The 14,617-nt window shown below is 41.3% G+C and overlaps 1 protein-coding gene across 15 annotated transcripts in view; it reads right to left on the bottom strand.

Annotated features, from left to right (window-relative positions):
* The window catches only part of ncanb (neurocan b), a 567,283-nt gene that overhangs the window by 230,829 nt on the left and 321,837 nt on the right, over nucleotides 1-14,617 (bottom strand). For all 15 annotated transcript variants that reach the window (XM_062039081.1, XM_062039087.1, XM_062039082.1 and 12 more), the window contains one exon: nucleotides 12,132-12,878. In XM_062039081.1, the coding sequence (XP_061895065.1) occupies nucleotides 12,132-12,878 (747 nt within the window). The remainder of the gene's footprint in view (nucleotides 1-12,131; nucleotides 12,879-14,617) is intronic.

The following is a 14,617-nucleotide window of genomic DNA, read 5'->3' as shown; positions in this document are numbered from 1 at the left end:
CAGTAACATATTGTGTCATTTATCATTCTATTATTTTGTCGAAATTGGTCGAAAATGAATTTCTAATCTATTTGTTTATTTACTGTTAATATCTGCTTACTTTCTCTTTTAACATGTTCTATCTACACTTCTGTTAAAATGTAACACACATTTATTCTTCTGTTGTTTGATTCTTTACATTAGTTTTTGGTGATTACACAAATTTGGGTATCAATCCGATACCAAGTAGTTACAGGATCATACATTGGTCATATTCAAAGTCCTCGTGTGTACAGGGACATATTTCCTGAGTTTATAAACTTCTTATAAATAAATTTTAAAAAAAAATAAGATGGTGTGATGCGAACAAATGTCGACGTAATCATAATAGTATCGACTAGATACGCTCCTGTACTTGGTATCATTACAGTGGATGTCAGGTGTAGATCCACCAATGACGTTTGTTTATATTTTGATGCCGGTGAGCTACGGTGTGTAGTGAAGCATGTTTAGCTATTCCTTGTCCTGCAGGGATGATACTTGTAAGAAACTTACTTTATTTGTCGCCATGGAGGCGAGGATTAGTCATTTAGAAGTAGATACAACACTGCCGACTGGGGCTGGACTTTAGCCGTTAGCTAGCTAGCCATGTCTTAAAGCACCTGTTCCTGAGGGTGTTTCAGTGCTATAACTTCACCTTTATCGATAGTTTTTAAGCCAAAATGCGTCCGTTCTCCCTTTTCTGTCTACACACTGTGTCTGCTTGTAAGTACTCCGTGATTGTGTGCTGCCGAACATGCTCCTCTGCTCGTAAAACCAGCAATGTCACAACATGACGACGACGGGGATGCGGGAGGTGGTGGACTGGTGACTTTTTAGAGGCAGTATAGTACCGAATATGATTAATTGGTATCGCGGTACTATGCTAATACCGGTATACCGTACAACCCTAGTTACAAGCATCCCCGCCGTTATTTGGTTCGAGAGAATGCCAAGAGTGTGCAAAGCAGTAATCAGGGCAAAGGGTGTCTATTTTGAAGAAACTAGAATATAAAACATGTTTTCAGTGTTTGCACCTTTTTTTGTTAAGTACATAACTCCACATGTGTTCATTCATAGTTTTGATGCCTTCAGTGACAATCTACAATGTAAATAGTCATGAAAATAAAGAAAACGCATTGAATGAGAAGGTGTGTTCAAACTTTTGGCCTGTACTGTATATGTAGCTGTAAAAAATCTGTACATAACTTAAAAAATACCTCTCGCTCTGAAAATGTAAAAATAGAGATATAGGCATCATGTAATAAAAAATCTGACAAGCTGATACTATTAATGAAAAAAAAACATATATTTGTCTTTAAATATATACTGAACATTCAAAATTTAGATTATTTTTATTACAAACCCCGTTTCCATATGAGTTGGGAAATTGTGTTAGATGTAGATATAAACGGAATACAATGATTTGCAAATCATTTCTATCCCATATTCAGTTGAGTATGCTACAAAGACAAGATATTTGATGTTCAAACTGATAAACATTTTTTTTTCTGCAAATAATCATTAACTTTAGAATTTGATGCCAGCAACACGTGACAAAGTAGTTGGGAAAGGGCATCTTCACCACTGTGTTACATGGCCTTTCCTTTTAACAACACTCAGTAAACGTTTGGGAACTGAGGAGACACATTTTTTAAGCTTCTCAGGTGGAATTCTTTCCCATTCTTGCTTGATGTACAGCTTAAGTTGTTCAACAGTCCGGGGGTCTCCGTTGTCGTATTTTAGGCTTCATAATGCGCCACACATTTTCAATGGGAGACAGGTCTGGACTACAGGCAGGCCAGTCTAGTACCCGCACTCTTTTACTATGAAGCCACGTTGATGTAACACGTGGCTTGGCATTGTCTTGCTGAAATAAGCAGGGGCGTCCATGGTAACGTTGCTTGGATGGCAACATATGTTGCTCCAAAACCTGTATGTACCTTTCAGCATTAATGGTGCCTTCACAGATGTGTAAGTTACCCATGTCTTGGGCACTATTACACCCCCATACCATCACAGATGCTGGGTTTTTAACTTTGCGCCTATAACAATCCTGATGGTTCTTTGCCTCTTTAGTCCGGTGGACACGACGTCCACAGTTTCCAAAAACAATTTGAAATGTGGGCTCGTCAGACCACAGAACACTTTTCCACTTTGTATCAGACCATCTTAGATGAGCTCAGCCCCAGCGAAGCCGACTGCGTTTCTGGGTGTTGTTGATAAACGGTTTTCGCCTTGCATAGGAGAGTTTTAACTTGCACTTACAGATGTAGCGACCAACTGTAGTTACTGACAGTGGGTTTCTGAAGTGTTCCTGAGCCCATGTGGTGATATCCTTTACACACTGATGTCGCTTGTTGATGCAGTACAGCCTGAGGGATCGAAGGCCACGGGCTTAGCTGCTTACGTGCAGTGATTTCTCCAGATTCTCTGAACCCTTTGATGATATTACGGACCGTAGATGGTGAAATCCCTAAATTCCTTGCAATAGCTGGTTGAGAAAAGTTTTTCTTAAACTGTTCAACAATTTGCTCACGCATTTGTTGACAAAGTGGTAACCCTCGCCCCATCCTTGTTTGTGAATGACTGAGCATTTCATGGAATCTACTTTTATGCCCAATCATGGCACCCACCTGTTCCCAATTTGCCTGTTCACCTGTGGGATGTTCCAAATAAGTGTTTGATGAGCATTCCTCAACTTTATCAGTATTTATTGCCACCTTTCCCAACTTCGTTGTCACGTGTTGCTGGCATCAAATTCTAAAGTTAATGATTATTTGCAAAAAAAAAAATGTTTATGAAATATGTTTTCTTTGTAGCATATTCAACTGAATATGGGTTGAAAAGGATTTGCAAATCATTGTATTCCGTTTATATTTACATCTAACACAATTTCCCAACTCATATGGAAACAGGGTTTGAGGTAAGAAAATGTCTGTCAAATTTTATATCTATGTAACTGAAGTGAAATTAATTATATTTATATAGCGCTTTTCTCTAGTTTGTACGCTTGGGTTGCATGTTTATGCGTGGGTCGTTCCACCAAGATGCAGCAGGAACTCCGGAGGCAATGTGCAGGTAAGAATATGATTTGTTGTCCATAAATCACGAAAAATACAAAAATACAAGATCGAAATAAAAGAGATGCGTGCCGATCGCACGGGGAGCAAAGGAACTAGCTAGCGCGAAAGCTTAGCACATAAACAGGAATCCAGAATCATAGAAGCAGGGAATCAAACGTAACGTGTTGCGTGGAAGCAAATAAGAAAGCCAGGCAGTGTGTGGCAAAAAACAAGAATAAGTAGCTCTCTGAGTAGTGCCCAGGTGCAGGTGAGCATCCTGAACACTAATCAGAGGCAGGTGAAGACAATCTGCAGTCATGGCAACTAAAACATAAACCCAGGGTGGCTCCAAACAGGAACTGAGGGAGTCAAAAACAAAACAAACTAGTGGCTTGTGGTTCAAAGCGCTTTACATAGTGAAACCCAATATCTAAGTTACATTTAAACTAGTGTGGGTGGCACTGGGAGCAGGTGGGTAAAGTGTCTTGCCCAAGGACACAACGGCAGTGACTAGGATGGCGGAAGCCGGGATCGAACCTGAAGAACTAAAGCATGCCTAAAGATTAGATTTATGTAATGTAAATATACAGGATCTCACAAATGTGAGTACAGTAGAGCTGTGTTTTTCAACCTTTTTTGAGCCAAGGCACATTTTTTTCATTGAAAAAATACAGAAGCACACCACCAGCAGAAAACATAAAAAAAATGAAGCCGATATTGACAATGAAAAGTTGTTTTCGCAATTGTTGGATATGAATTCAAACTATAATCAACCATGCATCACTATAGCTTTTAACTCAAAGTAGGTGTACTATCACGACCTGTCACAATAAGCCGTGACTTAAGTTACGTTTTTTTGGTGTTTTCCTGTGTCTAGTGTTTTAGTTCTTATCTTGAACTCCTATTTTAGTGGCTTTTCCTGTTTTGTTGGTATTTTCCAGTAGCAATTTTATGTCTTCCTTTGAGCGATATTCCCCACACCTGCTTTGTTTTAGCAATCAAGACTTTGATTAAGTTGTGCGAACGCTATTCTTCTTTGCGGGGACATTGTTGATTGTGATGTCATGTTCGGGTGTACTTTGTGGACGCCATTTCTGCTCCACACGCCGTAAGTCTTTGCTGTCGTCCAGCATTCTGTTTTCGTTTCCTTTGCAGACAGTTCAGTTTTAGTTGAATTTTGCATAGTCATGCCTAAGCCTTTTCTTAGTGGAACTAGCCTTTTTGTTTATTTTTGGTTTAAGTATTAGATACCTTTTTACCTGCACCCTGCCTCCCGCTGTCGCCTGCACATTAAAGCCTTCTACAGAACACATTAAAGCCTTCTACAGAAGGCTAGGAGTATCCAACGATGATTTCAAATTAGAAATGGTCACAGCTGATAAGGTGTTTAAAAAATTGAGCGCGCTCCACCCTAACAAGGCCACCGGCCTTGATAATATTCCCTCCAGATTCCTCAGGGACTCTGCCTCCATCATTGCCCCGATCATCACGCACATAATAAACCTATCAATTACACAAGGCCAAGTACCAAAAGATTTTAAGATAGCAAGAGTAACTCCCCTCTTTAAAAAAGGAAGCAAATTGGAACCTGGCAACTACTGACCTGTTTCTATTCTCAGTTCCATTTCGAAAGTAATGGAGAAAATAGTTTATGAACAGGTCGATAGTTACCTTGCCACTAATAAACTCATGTACAAATTCCAATCCGGCTTCAGAACTAACCACTCCACTGACACATGCCTTCTCTATCTGACCGACCACATCAAACATGAGGTGGACGCGGGCAAATACTGCGGCATGGTCATGCTGGGTCCAGCAGAAGGCCTTTGACACCGTTAACCACGCTATACTGTTGGATAAGCTCAGAGCAATCGGATTTAACAAAACCTCATGGAGCTGGATGCAATCTTACTTGGAGGGGAGGGAGCAGATGGTAGATGTGAACGGCACCGTGTCCCCCCCCCCCCCCTCTCGGTGAGCTGTGGAGTCCCCCAAGGCAGTATATAGGGGCCTTTACTGTTCCTAATATACATAAACGACTTGTCATCGGCATGCGACTGTGAATTGTTCTTGTTTGCGGATGACTCTGCCCTGCTGGTATCCGATAAGGACAAGTCACAGGTGGAGAAAATCCTCAGTGCTGAGCTGTGTAGAACTTGCACCTGGCTCGCTGACAACAAGCTATCCATACACTTGGGTAAAACGGAATCCATCCTGTTTGGGTCCCACATCAACCTTAAGAAAGTCAATGACTTCACTATAAAAGTGGGTGACATTGTTATCACCAGGAAAGATGAGGTCACCTACCTAGGTTCCATTCTAGAGGCTAATCTTTCCTGTGATAAAATGGCAACCAAGGTAATCAGAAAGGTTAACCAACGAACGAGATTTCTCTACAGAATCTCCTCTCTGGTCAACAAAAGCACCATGAGGATTCAGGCGGGAACTCTCGTTCAACCCTTTTTCGATTACGCATGCACCTCCTGGTACCCTAGCACCTCCAAAACCCTCAAATCTAAACTCCAAACATCTCAGAACAAGCTAGTCAGGTTACTTCTAGACCTCCACCCCAGATCCCACCTCACTCCTACCCACTTCTCTAAAGTGGGCTGGCTCAAGGTGGAGGACAGAGTTAAACAACTTGCACTGAGCCTAGTCTATAAAATCCACTACACCTCCCTGATACCGAAGTACATGTCAAACTACTTCCTTAACGTAAATGACCGCCATAACCACAACACCAGGGGGAGCTCCACTAACCACGTTAAACCCAGATTCCAAACTAACAAAGGTCTTAACTCATTCTCTTTCTATGCCACATCAATGTGGAATGCGCTCCCAACAGGTATAAAAGAAAGGGCATCTCTATCCTCCTTCAAAACCGCAATAAAAGTTCACCTCCAGGCAGCTACAACCCTTAACTAACACCCTCCCCGGATTGCTAATAATCAAATGTAAACAATCAAATGCAGATACTTTTTCCTATGCCTTCTGAGATCTCTCTCTCTCTCTCTCTCTCTCTCTCTCTCTCTCTCTCTCTCTCTCTCTCTCTCTCTCTCTCTCTCTATGTCCACTACTTGCTGTCCATATCCTACCCCCTCCCCCTCCACACCCCTGATTGTAAATAATGTAAATAATTCAATGTGATTATCTTGTGTGATGACTGTATTATGATGATAGTATATATGATAGTATATATCTGTATCATGAATCAATTTAAGTGGACCCTGACTTAAACAAGTTGAAAAACTTATTCTGGTGTTATCATTTAGTGGTCAATTGTACGGAATATGTTCTTCACTGTGCAATCTACTAATAAAAGTCTCAATCAATCAATCAATATTGTGATCGCGACAAACCATCGTCGTCGTTACCGACATCTACAAAGCAATTAGCTACCTGCTGCCACCTACTGATATGGAAGAGTATTACATGGTTACTCTAGACCAGGGGTCACCAACGCGGGTCGCCCGTAAGGACCAGATGAGTCGCCCGCTGGCCTGTTCTAAAAATAGCTCAAATAGCAGCACTTACCAGTGAGCTGCCTCTATTTTTTAAATTTGATTTATTTACTAGCAAGCTGGTCTCGCTTTGCTCGAAATTTTTAATTCTAAGAGGGACAAAACTCAAATAGAATTGAAAATCCAAGAAAATATTTTAAAGACTTGGTTTTCACTTGTTTAAATACATTCATTTATTTTTTTACTTTGCTGCTTATAACTTTCAGAAAGACAATTTTAGAGAAAAAATACAACCTTAAAAATGATTTTAGGATTTTTAAACATATACCTTTTTACCTTTTAAATTCCTTCCTCTTCTTTCCTGACAATTTAAATCAACGTTCAAGTAAATTAAAATTTTTTATTGTAAAGAATAATAAATACATTTTAATTTAATTCTTCATTTTAGCTTCTGTTTTTTCGACGAAGAATATTTGTGAAATATTTCTTCAAACTTATTATGATTAAAATTCAAAAAAATTATTCTGGCAAATTTAGAAAATCTGTAGAATCAAATTTAAATCTTATTTCAAAGTCCTTTTAATTTATTTTAAAATTTTTGTTCTGGAAAATCTAGAAGAAATAATGATTTATCTTTGTTAGAAATATAGCTTGGTCCTATTTGTTATATATTCTAACAAAGTGTAGATTGGATTTTAACCTATTTAAAACATGTCATCAAAATTCTAAAATTAATCTTAATCAGGAAAAATTACTAATGTTTCATAAATTATTTTTTAAATTTTTTCAAAAAGATTCGAATTAGCTAGTTTTTCTCTTCTTTTTTTCAGTTGAATTTTGAATTTTAAAGAGTCGAAATTGAAGATAAACTATGTTTCAAAATTTAATTTTCATTTTTTTCGTGTTTTCTCCTCTTTTAAACCGTTCAATTAAGTGTTTTTTTCATCATTTATTCTCTACAAAAAACCTTCCGTAAAAGGAAAAAAAATGTACGACGGAATGATGATCAGTCTTTCCACAAAGATAAATATCATTAATTATTAATAACATAGAGTTAAAGGTAAATTGAGCAAATTGGCTATTTCTAGCAATTTATTTAAGTGCGTATCAAACTGGTAGCCCATCGCATTAATCAGTACCCAAGAAGTAGCTCTTGGTTTCAAAAAGGTTGGTGACCCCTGCTCTAGACAGTACAGACACTCAACAATGGCACATTATTTGCGGATTATAATTACCGGTACACCAGACTGTATTTCACGGTGAAAAACATTGCCGTAGACCACTCACACTTCAGCAGACAGCAGCTACATCTACCCAAGGGACTCAATACTATAGAAATGAAACTTGGATCTACTTTAGAGTAGTCAGTGTGCAGCTTGCACAGCGGTACTGATTTACTCCCCACTCAAAGTGACTGAGCACACAGCCATTGCGACATAAATATAAAAATGCCCGTGCTTCCACTTCACAGTGTGCCAGCTTGATAAGAGAAACCTCCCCGGGTCGGGCGGACGCAATATTAAATTGGGAGTGGAGGCTGACAATGCGAGAGACAAGGAGGACAGATGAAAAAGAGAGAGAGACGTGAGAAGGCCACCTCAACCCATCTGCAGATATGACATTTAATAAAAAAAGGGAGGAGTAGATGTTATTGCAGGGCTGTGTGAATCATGTCAGGAGCATCTACACTGAGTGTCAGCACTTGCACCCCCCCAACACACACACAAACACACACACACATAGACACACACACACACACAGGAGGAAAGTATAGTGATGCGTTATTTTGATGGACATTTCTGTGCAGAAATTGTTTCAATTCTTCATCATGTTGCACTTGCAGTGTTGTACTAAGTGAAGTCATCAGGCGCATTCAGTCTTTAAACTTGTGTTGAGTAATTTTTTTATTTATTTTTTTAATAATATTTATTTATTCATTTGATATGAACATCAAAATACAGGTACTGAAAAAACAGGCACTTTTTTTTTTTGTTACCCCCCCAAAAAAAATAAAAAAATAAAAATAAAATACAATTACAAAAAAAATAAAAACAACATAATAATAAAAGTAAAATAATAACACCCCCCCCACCATCCCAAAAGATGGGTAAAAAATATATTTTTTTGTTTTAGTATGTTTTTTGTTTGAGGACAAACATGACACAAACCTTCCCAATTGTTAGAAAGCCCACTGTTTAATATGTTTGTGTGTATGCTTCACTGATGAGAGTATTTGGTGAACATTGTTTTGTCCTCCTAATTTCGGTGGTTCTTGAACTCACCATAGCGTGGACTGTGACGCAACAGTTTTTTTACATGTAAAATCTTCCACTCCTTCTTTGTCTCATTTTGTCCACCAAACGTTTTATGCTGTGCGTTAATGCACAAAAGTGAACTTTGTTGTTATTGACTTGTGATAGTAGGCTTGTATAGCTAATATAAACACTTACGTCATGTGTTACCTTCATTATAACACTTATATACGACTTTTAAAGTAATTTTGATAGTAGGCTAATATAGCTCATATAGACACATCATGCGTTGCCTTCATTATAACACTTACAGTATATAAGACTTTTAAAGTCATTTTGATAGTAGGCTAGTATAGCTAATATAAACATATTCATTCACCAGGGAAGTGGAGAAAGCTAAATATGTGTACTCTAACCGTCTACAGGAACAGTTCCGCTCCAATGATTCTGCGGCAGTTTGGAGAGGTCTAAGGGCCCTTACGAACTATAAGCCCAAAACCCCCCAGGCCCTGAATGACCGGACTCTCGCTCAGGGCCTCAACACACATTACTGTCGTCATGAACGGCCTTCAGCTCATCAAAGCCATGCTCCCCCCACCATCACCCTCCCCACCAATGCCAGCACATCATTAAAGGAGTTAAATGACTCAAAGGATTCCAATGACATCACAGGACTCCAAAAACACAATAAGACTGTAAAGACCCTCTCCATTAAAGAAGAGGATGTACGCCGGCAGTTCTTGAAGCTGAATACGCGGAAGGCCCCCGGGCCAGATGGTGTCTCCCCCTCTACTCTCAGACACTGTGCGGACCAGCTGGCTCCTGTCTTCACTGACATTTTTAACACCTCTCTGGAGCTATGCCGCGTCCTGCTTTAAGACCTCTACCATTGTCCCTGTCCCCAAGAAAGCACGGATCCCAGGACTAAATGACTACAGGCCGGTCGCGCTGACGTCTGTGGTCATGAAGTCCTTTGAGCGCTTGGTCCTGCCCCACCTCAAGGACATCCCCGCCCCCCTCCTGGACCCACTGCAGTTCGCCTACAGAGCCAACAGGTCTGTGGATGATGCAGTGAACCTGGCCCTGCACTTCATCCTGGAGCATCTGGACTCCCCAGGAACCTACGCTAGGATCCTGTTTGTGGACTTCAGCTCTGCCTTCAACACCATCCTCCCTGGACTGCTACGAGACAAGCTCTACCAGCTCAGCGTGCCCGACTCCCTCTGCAGTTGGATTAATGACTTCCTGACAGACCGAAGACAGCACGTAAGGCTGGGGAAGATTGTCTCGGACAGTCGAACCACAAACACTGGTACTCCTCAGGGCTGTGTACTCTACCCCTGGCTCTTCTCCCTGTATACAAACTGCTGCACCTCCAGTCACCAATCCGTAAAACTGCTCAAGTTTGCGGATGACACCACCCTCATCGGGCTCATCTCGAATGGCGATGAGTCCGCCTACAGGAGAGAGGTAGACCGGCTGACGTCCTGGTGCAGCCTCAACAACCTGGAGCTGAACGCCCAGAAAACAGTGGAGATGATCATGGACTTCAGGAAAGTCACAGCCCCACCATCCCCCCTCACCCTGATTGACTCTCCCACTCCCGTCCCCATTGTGGACTCCTTCCGTTTCTTGGGCACCACCATCACCCAGGACCTCAAGTGGGAGCTGACCATCAGCTCCCTCATCAAGAAGGCCCAGCAGAGGATGTACTTCCTGCGGCAGCTGAGGAAACTTAAGGTGCCGACCGAGATGCTGGTGCAGTTTTACTCAGCCATCATAGAGTCCATCCTGACCTCCTCCATCACAGTGTGGTTCCCCGGCGCCACAGTCCAGGATAAGAATAGACTGCAACGCATCGTACGTGCTGCAGAGAAGGTGATTGGCTGCAAGCTCCCATCCCTCCAGGACTTGTTCTCCTCCAGGACCAGGAGGCGTGTGGGTCGGATCAGAGCTGACTCTTCTCACCCTGGACACACACTATTCTCCCCTCTCCCCTCAGGCAGGAGACTACGCTCCATCCAGACCCACACCTCCCGCCACCTGAACAGTTTTTTCCCCTCGGCCATCAGGCAAATGAACAATAACTCCTAACAGCAGCTCCTTGAATTCCTTGAATCCCTTCTAAGTCTATCTGATAGCTCAGTCACAGCTCTTTTTATACCAAATATGTGTTATATGTGTTTTATGTCGCACGTTTGCACCAAGAAAAATTCCTAGTTTGTGAACCCGTTCTCAAACAATGGCAATAAAACTATTCTGATTCTGATTATAACACTTATATACAGCTTTTCATTTTTTGCGGCTTCAGACAGGGCTTCGCTTCAGTTTTTCCGCATTTTTTGGTCCAATATAGCTCTTTCAACGTTTTGGGTTGCCGACCCCTGGCTTTGAGTAAGGACCTCTGAGGACTCTGTTAAGCGTAGGTTCTGCCCGAGTATGCTTGGGCCTTCGAAGTGTGTTATATTATTGTCACATCAATATTGGTTGACTTATTTTGACACTTAGAAATTTATTTACATAATTGACTGTGGGTGTAAAAAGCCAATACAATGCCATTTTATAATATAATTTAGACCAGGGGTGTCAAACTCATTTTAGATTGGGGGCCACATGGAGAAAAATCTACTCTGAAGTGGGCCGGACTGGTAAAATCACGGCACGATAACTTAAAAATAATTGTTTTCTTTGTTTAAAAATAGAACAAGCACAGTCTGAAAATCTACAAATCTGTTAATGTTGTTGGATTTTTTTTACACTTAGATGTTGCGGTTAACAGTGTTCTCTCTTTATTTGTCGTTATTTATACTTTTTGAATAAATTATGTGATATTGTTAATCAGTCAACTCATTGGTGTTAATTTTCAATCTATTAAGATAAAAAATAATATTTACAGTATGTTATTTATGTAGTTTGCTCATTTCCCTCGAGTGGTGCACTAACATCACGTGGTTTATTTTTGTACATCATCTACAAAGATACAAATAATTGCTATTGCGACATCCAGTGGACACATTTAGAACAGCAGTTTTTTTCATTCAAAAATTTCGGCTCATTTTGTTACTTAGCGAAGTCATCCCGCGGGCCGGATGAAACCTGTTCGAACAGGTTTCACACACCTGATTTAGACTCTGACAATGTAAGCAAAATAACACAAAATCCAATGTGTAGAACTACAACAGACATAGTAAGACACGCACCAGCTTTAAAATCCGGATATGATATTCTTAAATTTGGACAAACAATTCAAGTGAGCCCCAGATCTATTTTATCTTGAGCAATAGGTCAACTGAGCACAAAAAGAGAGTAGAGGGAATTCAATAAAAATCTCTTACCATTGCCTGTTGATTTATCTTGGGCTTGGCCATCCTTGGTTGTCAGAGTGGTGGGGTGACTTTGCCCTGTGTTTGGAACTGCAGGCACTAATCGAATGAGCGACACCACCTCTTTCTCCTGCTCAGACAGACCTTCTTCAGGACTCGGTAATCCACTGGTTAGAGGCTTGGGGGCAAAGGCAGCCATAATGGTGTTGCCACCGCTGCCCTTGCTTTTTGTCTGGTTCCTGCCGGGTGTTTCCTCCAGCATCCCCTCACCTCCAAGCACTGGGGGTTCCTTTCCAGCCTGGCCGTCCTCACCGCCAGACCAGTACTTGAAGGGCTTTATCAGGGTGTTGACAAAGTCAGCCAGAGCATTTTTGCTGGTGGAAGTGTCTAAGTAAGTACTGTCTTCTTCCTCATGGGCAGAACCTCCCTGGCTCTCCAGACTCTCCAGGCCGGACACAGCCAGGGCGTTGCTGCCTTTTGTGTCGTCAAACTCCTCCTGGGTGGATCTGCTGGTTTTGACGCCCTCATGTTTGTCACCCCAACCTTGCTCGGGCCTCAAGTGGATGACAATATGCTCATCGGAGATCTCAGAGGAGTTGCTGACGTGTGCTTTGTCTGAACCCACCAGGCGAGCCCAAGTCTTAGAGAAAGGGGGACTTGGCTCAGGGTCGGTGACTGTGGAGTCGGAGGCAGATGCTGGTATGGTGGTTCGGATTAAAGCAAGCGACTCTGCAGCTTGGAAGCCTGCTGGTTGGTGGGCTGCAACAGACAAGAAGACATTTTATTTAAGGCAAGAGTACTAGTTCAAATTGATTAATCAGGTCTGCCATTTAATATATATACATTTTTTGTCAACACACAATTTTTTTTTACTTACCAGGACCAATGGGGGGACAAAAAACTCCAACCATCATACCTAATCTGACCCAAAGTGAACATAAAAGCAAAGAGTACTAGAGTAATATATTATATATTTTTGTTATAATATATTTACATCTTAATCGTTTGTTATATATATATATACATATATATATATATAAATATGAATTGAGTGGCCCATGGTGGGGGTGGGGTTATGGTATAGGCAGGCGTATGTTACGGACCGCAAACGCAAGTGCTTTTTATTGATGGCATTTTGAATGCAGAGATACTGTGATGAGACCCTGAGGCCCATTGTTGTGCCTTTCACCCGGGACCATCAACTCATGTTGCAGCATGCACGGCCCCATGTTGCAAGGATCTGTACACACATTCCTGGAAGCTGAAAACATCCCAGTTCTTGCATGACTAGCATACTCACTGGACATGTCACCCATTGAGCATGTGTGAGATGCTGTGGATCGGCGTATACGACAACATGTTCCAGTTCCTGCCAATATCCAGCAACTTTGCACAGCCATTGAAGAGGAGTGGACCAACATTCCAAAGGCCCCAATCAACAACCTGATCAACTCTATGCGAAAATGCTATGTGTTGCACTGTGTGAGGAAAATGGTGGTCACACCAGATACTGACCGCACTTCCCCCCAGAATCCCAACAAAGCAAAAACTGCACTTTTCAGAGTGGCCTTTTATCGTGGGCACCTTAAGGCACACCTGTGCAATAATCAATCCATCCATCCATCCATCCATCTCCTACCGCGTGTCCCCCTGGGGGTCGCGTGGGTAGCTGGAGCCTATCTCAGCTGCATTCAGGCGGAAGGCTGGGTACACCCTGGACAAGTCGCCACCTCATCACAGGGCCAACACAGATAGACAGACAACATTCACACTCACATTCACACACTAGGGCCAATTTAGTGTTGCCAATCAACCTATCCCCAGGTGCATGTCTTTGGAGGTGAGAAGAAGCCGGAGTACCGGAACCCACGCAGTCACGGGGAGAACATGCAAACTCCACACAGAATGATATGCCACACCTGTGAGGTGGGATGGATTATCTTGGGAAAAAAGAAGTGCTCACTAACACAGATTTAGACAGATTTGTGGACAATATTTGAGGCTTTTGTGTATTTAGTAACAGTTATAGATAATTGAGTTCAACTCATGAAAAATGGGAGCAAAAACAAAAGTGTTGTTTATATTTTTGTTCATATATATATATATATATATATATATATATATATATATATATATATACTGTATATCCATCCATCCATCCATTTTCTACCGCTTGTCCCTTTTGGGGTCGCGGGGGGTGCACCCTGGACAAGTCGCCACCTTATCACAGTATATATATATATATATATATATATATATATATATATATATATATATATATATATATATATATATATATATATATATATATATATGAAAGACAGATTTATTATCATCATGTTAGGTGAATTCAGTCCTTCTGGCGCGTGTGCGATGCCAGACAAGGGGTGCGCGAGACCTTGAGGAACATGCTTTTTTTGCCGTACTACAATATGACGAAGCGTATGTAGCGCTTGGCTTCAGTGTGACTACAATAGGAGACAAGAAACAATTGGTGT

The sequence above is a fragment of the Entelurus aequoreus genome, linkage group LG27 (genome assembly GCF_033978785.1).
Source record: "Entelurus aequoreus isolate RoL-2023_Sb linkage group LG27, RoL_Eaeq_v1.1, whole genome shotgun sequence".
Lineage (NCBI taxonomy): Eukaryota > Metazoa > Chordata > Actinopteri > Syngnathiformes > Syngnathidae > Entelurus > Entelurus aequoreus.
Note: the sequence above shows the minus strand (reverse complement) of the source record. Positions and strands in the feature narration are given on the sequence as shown.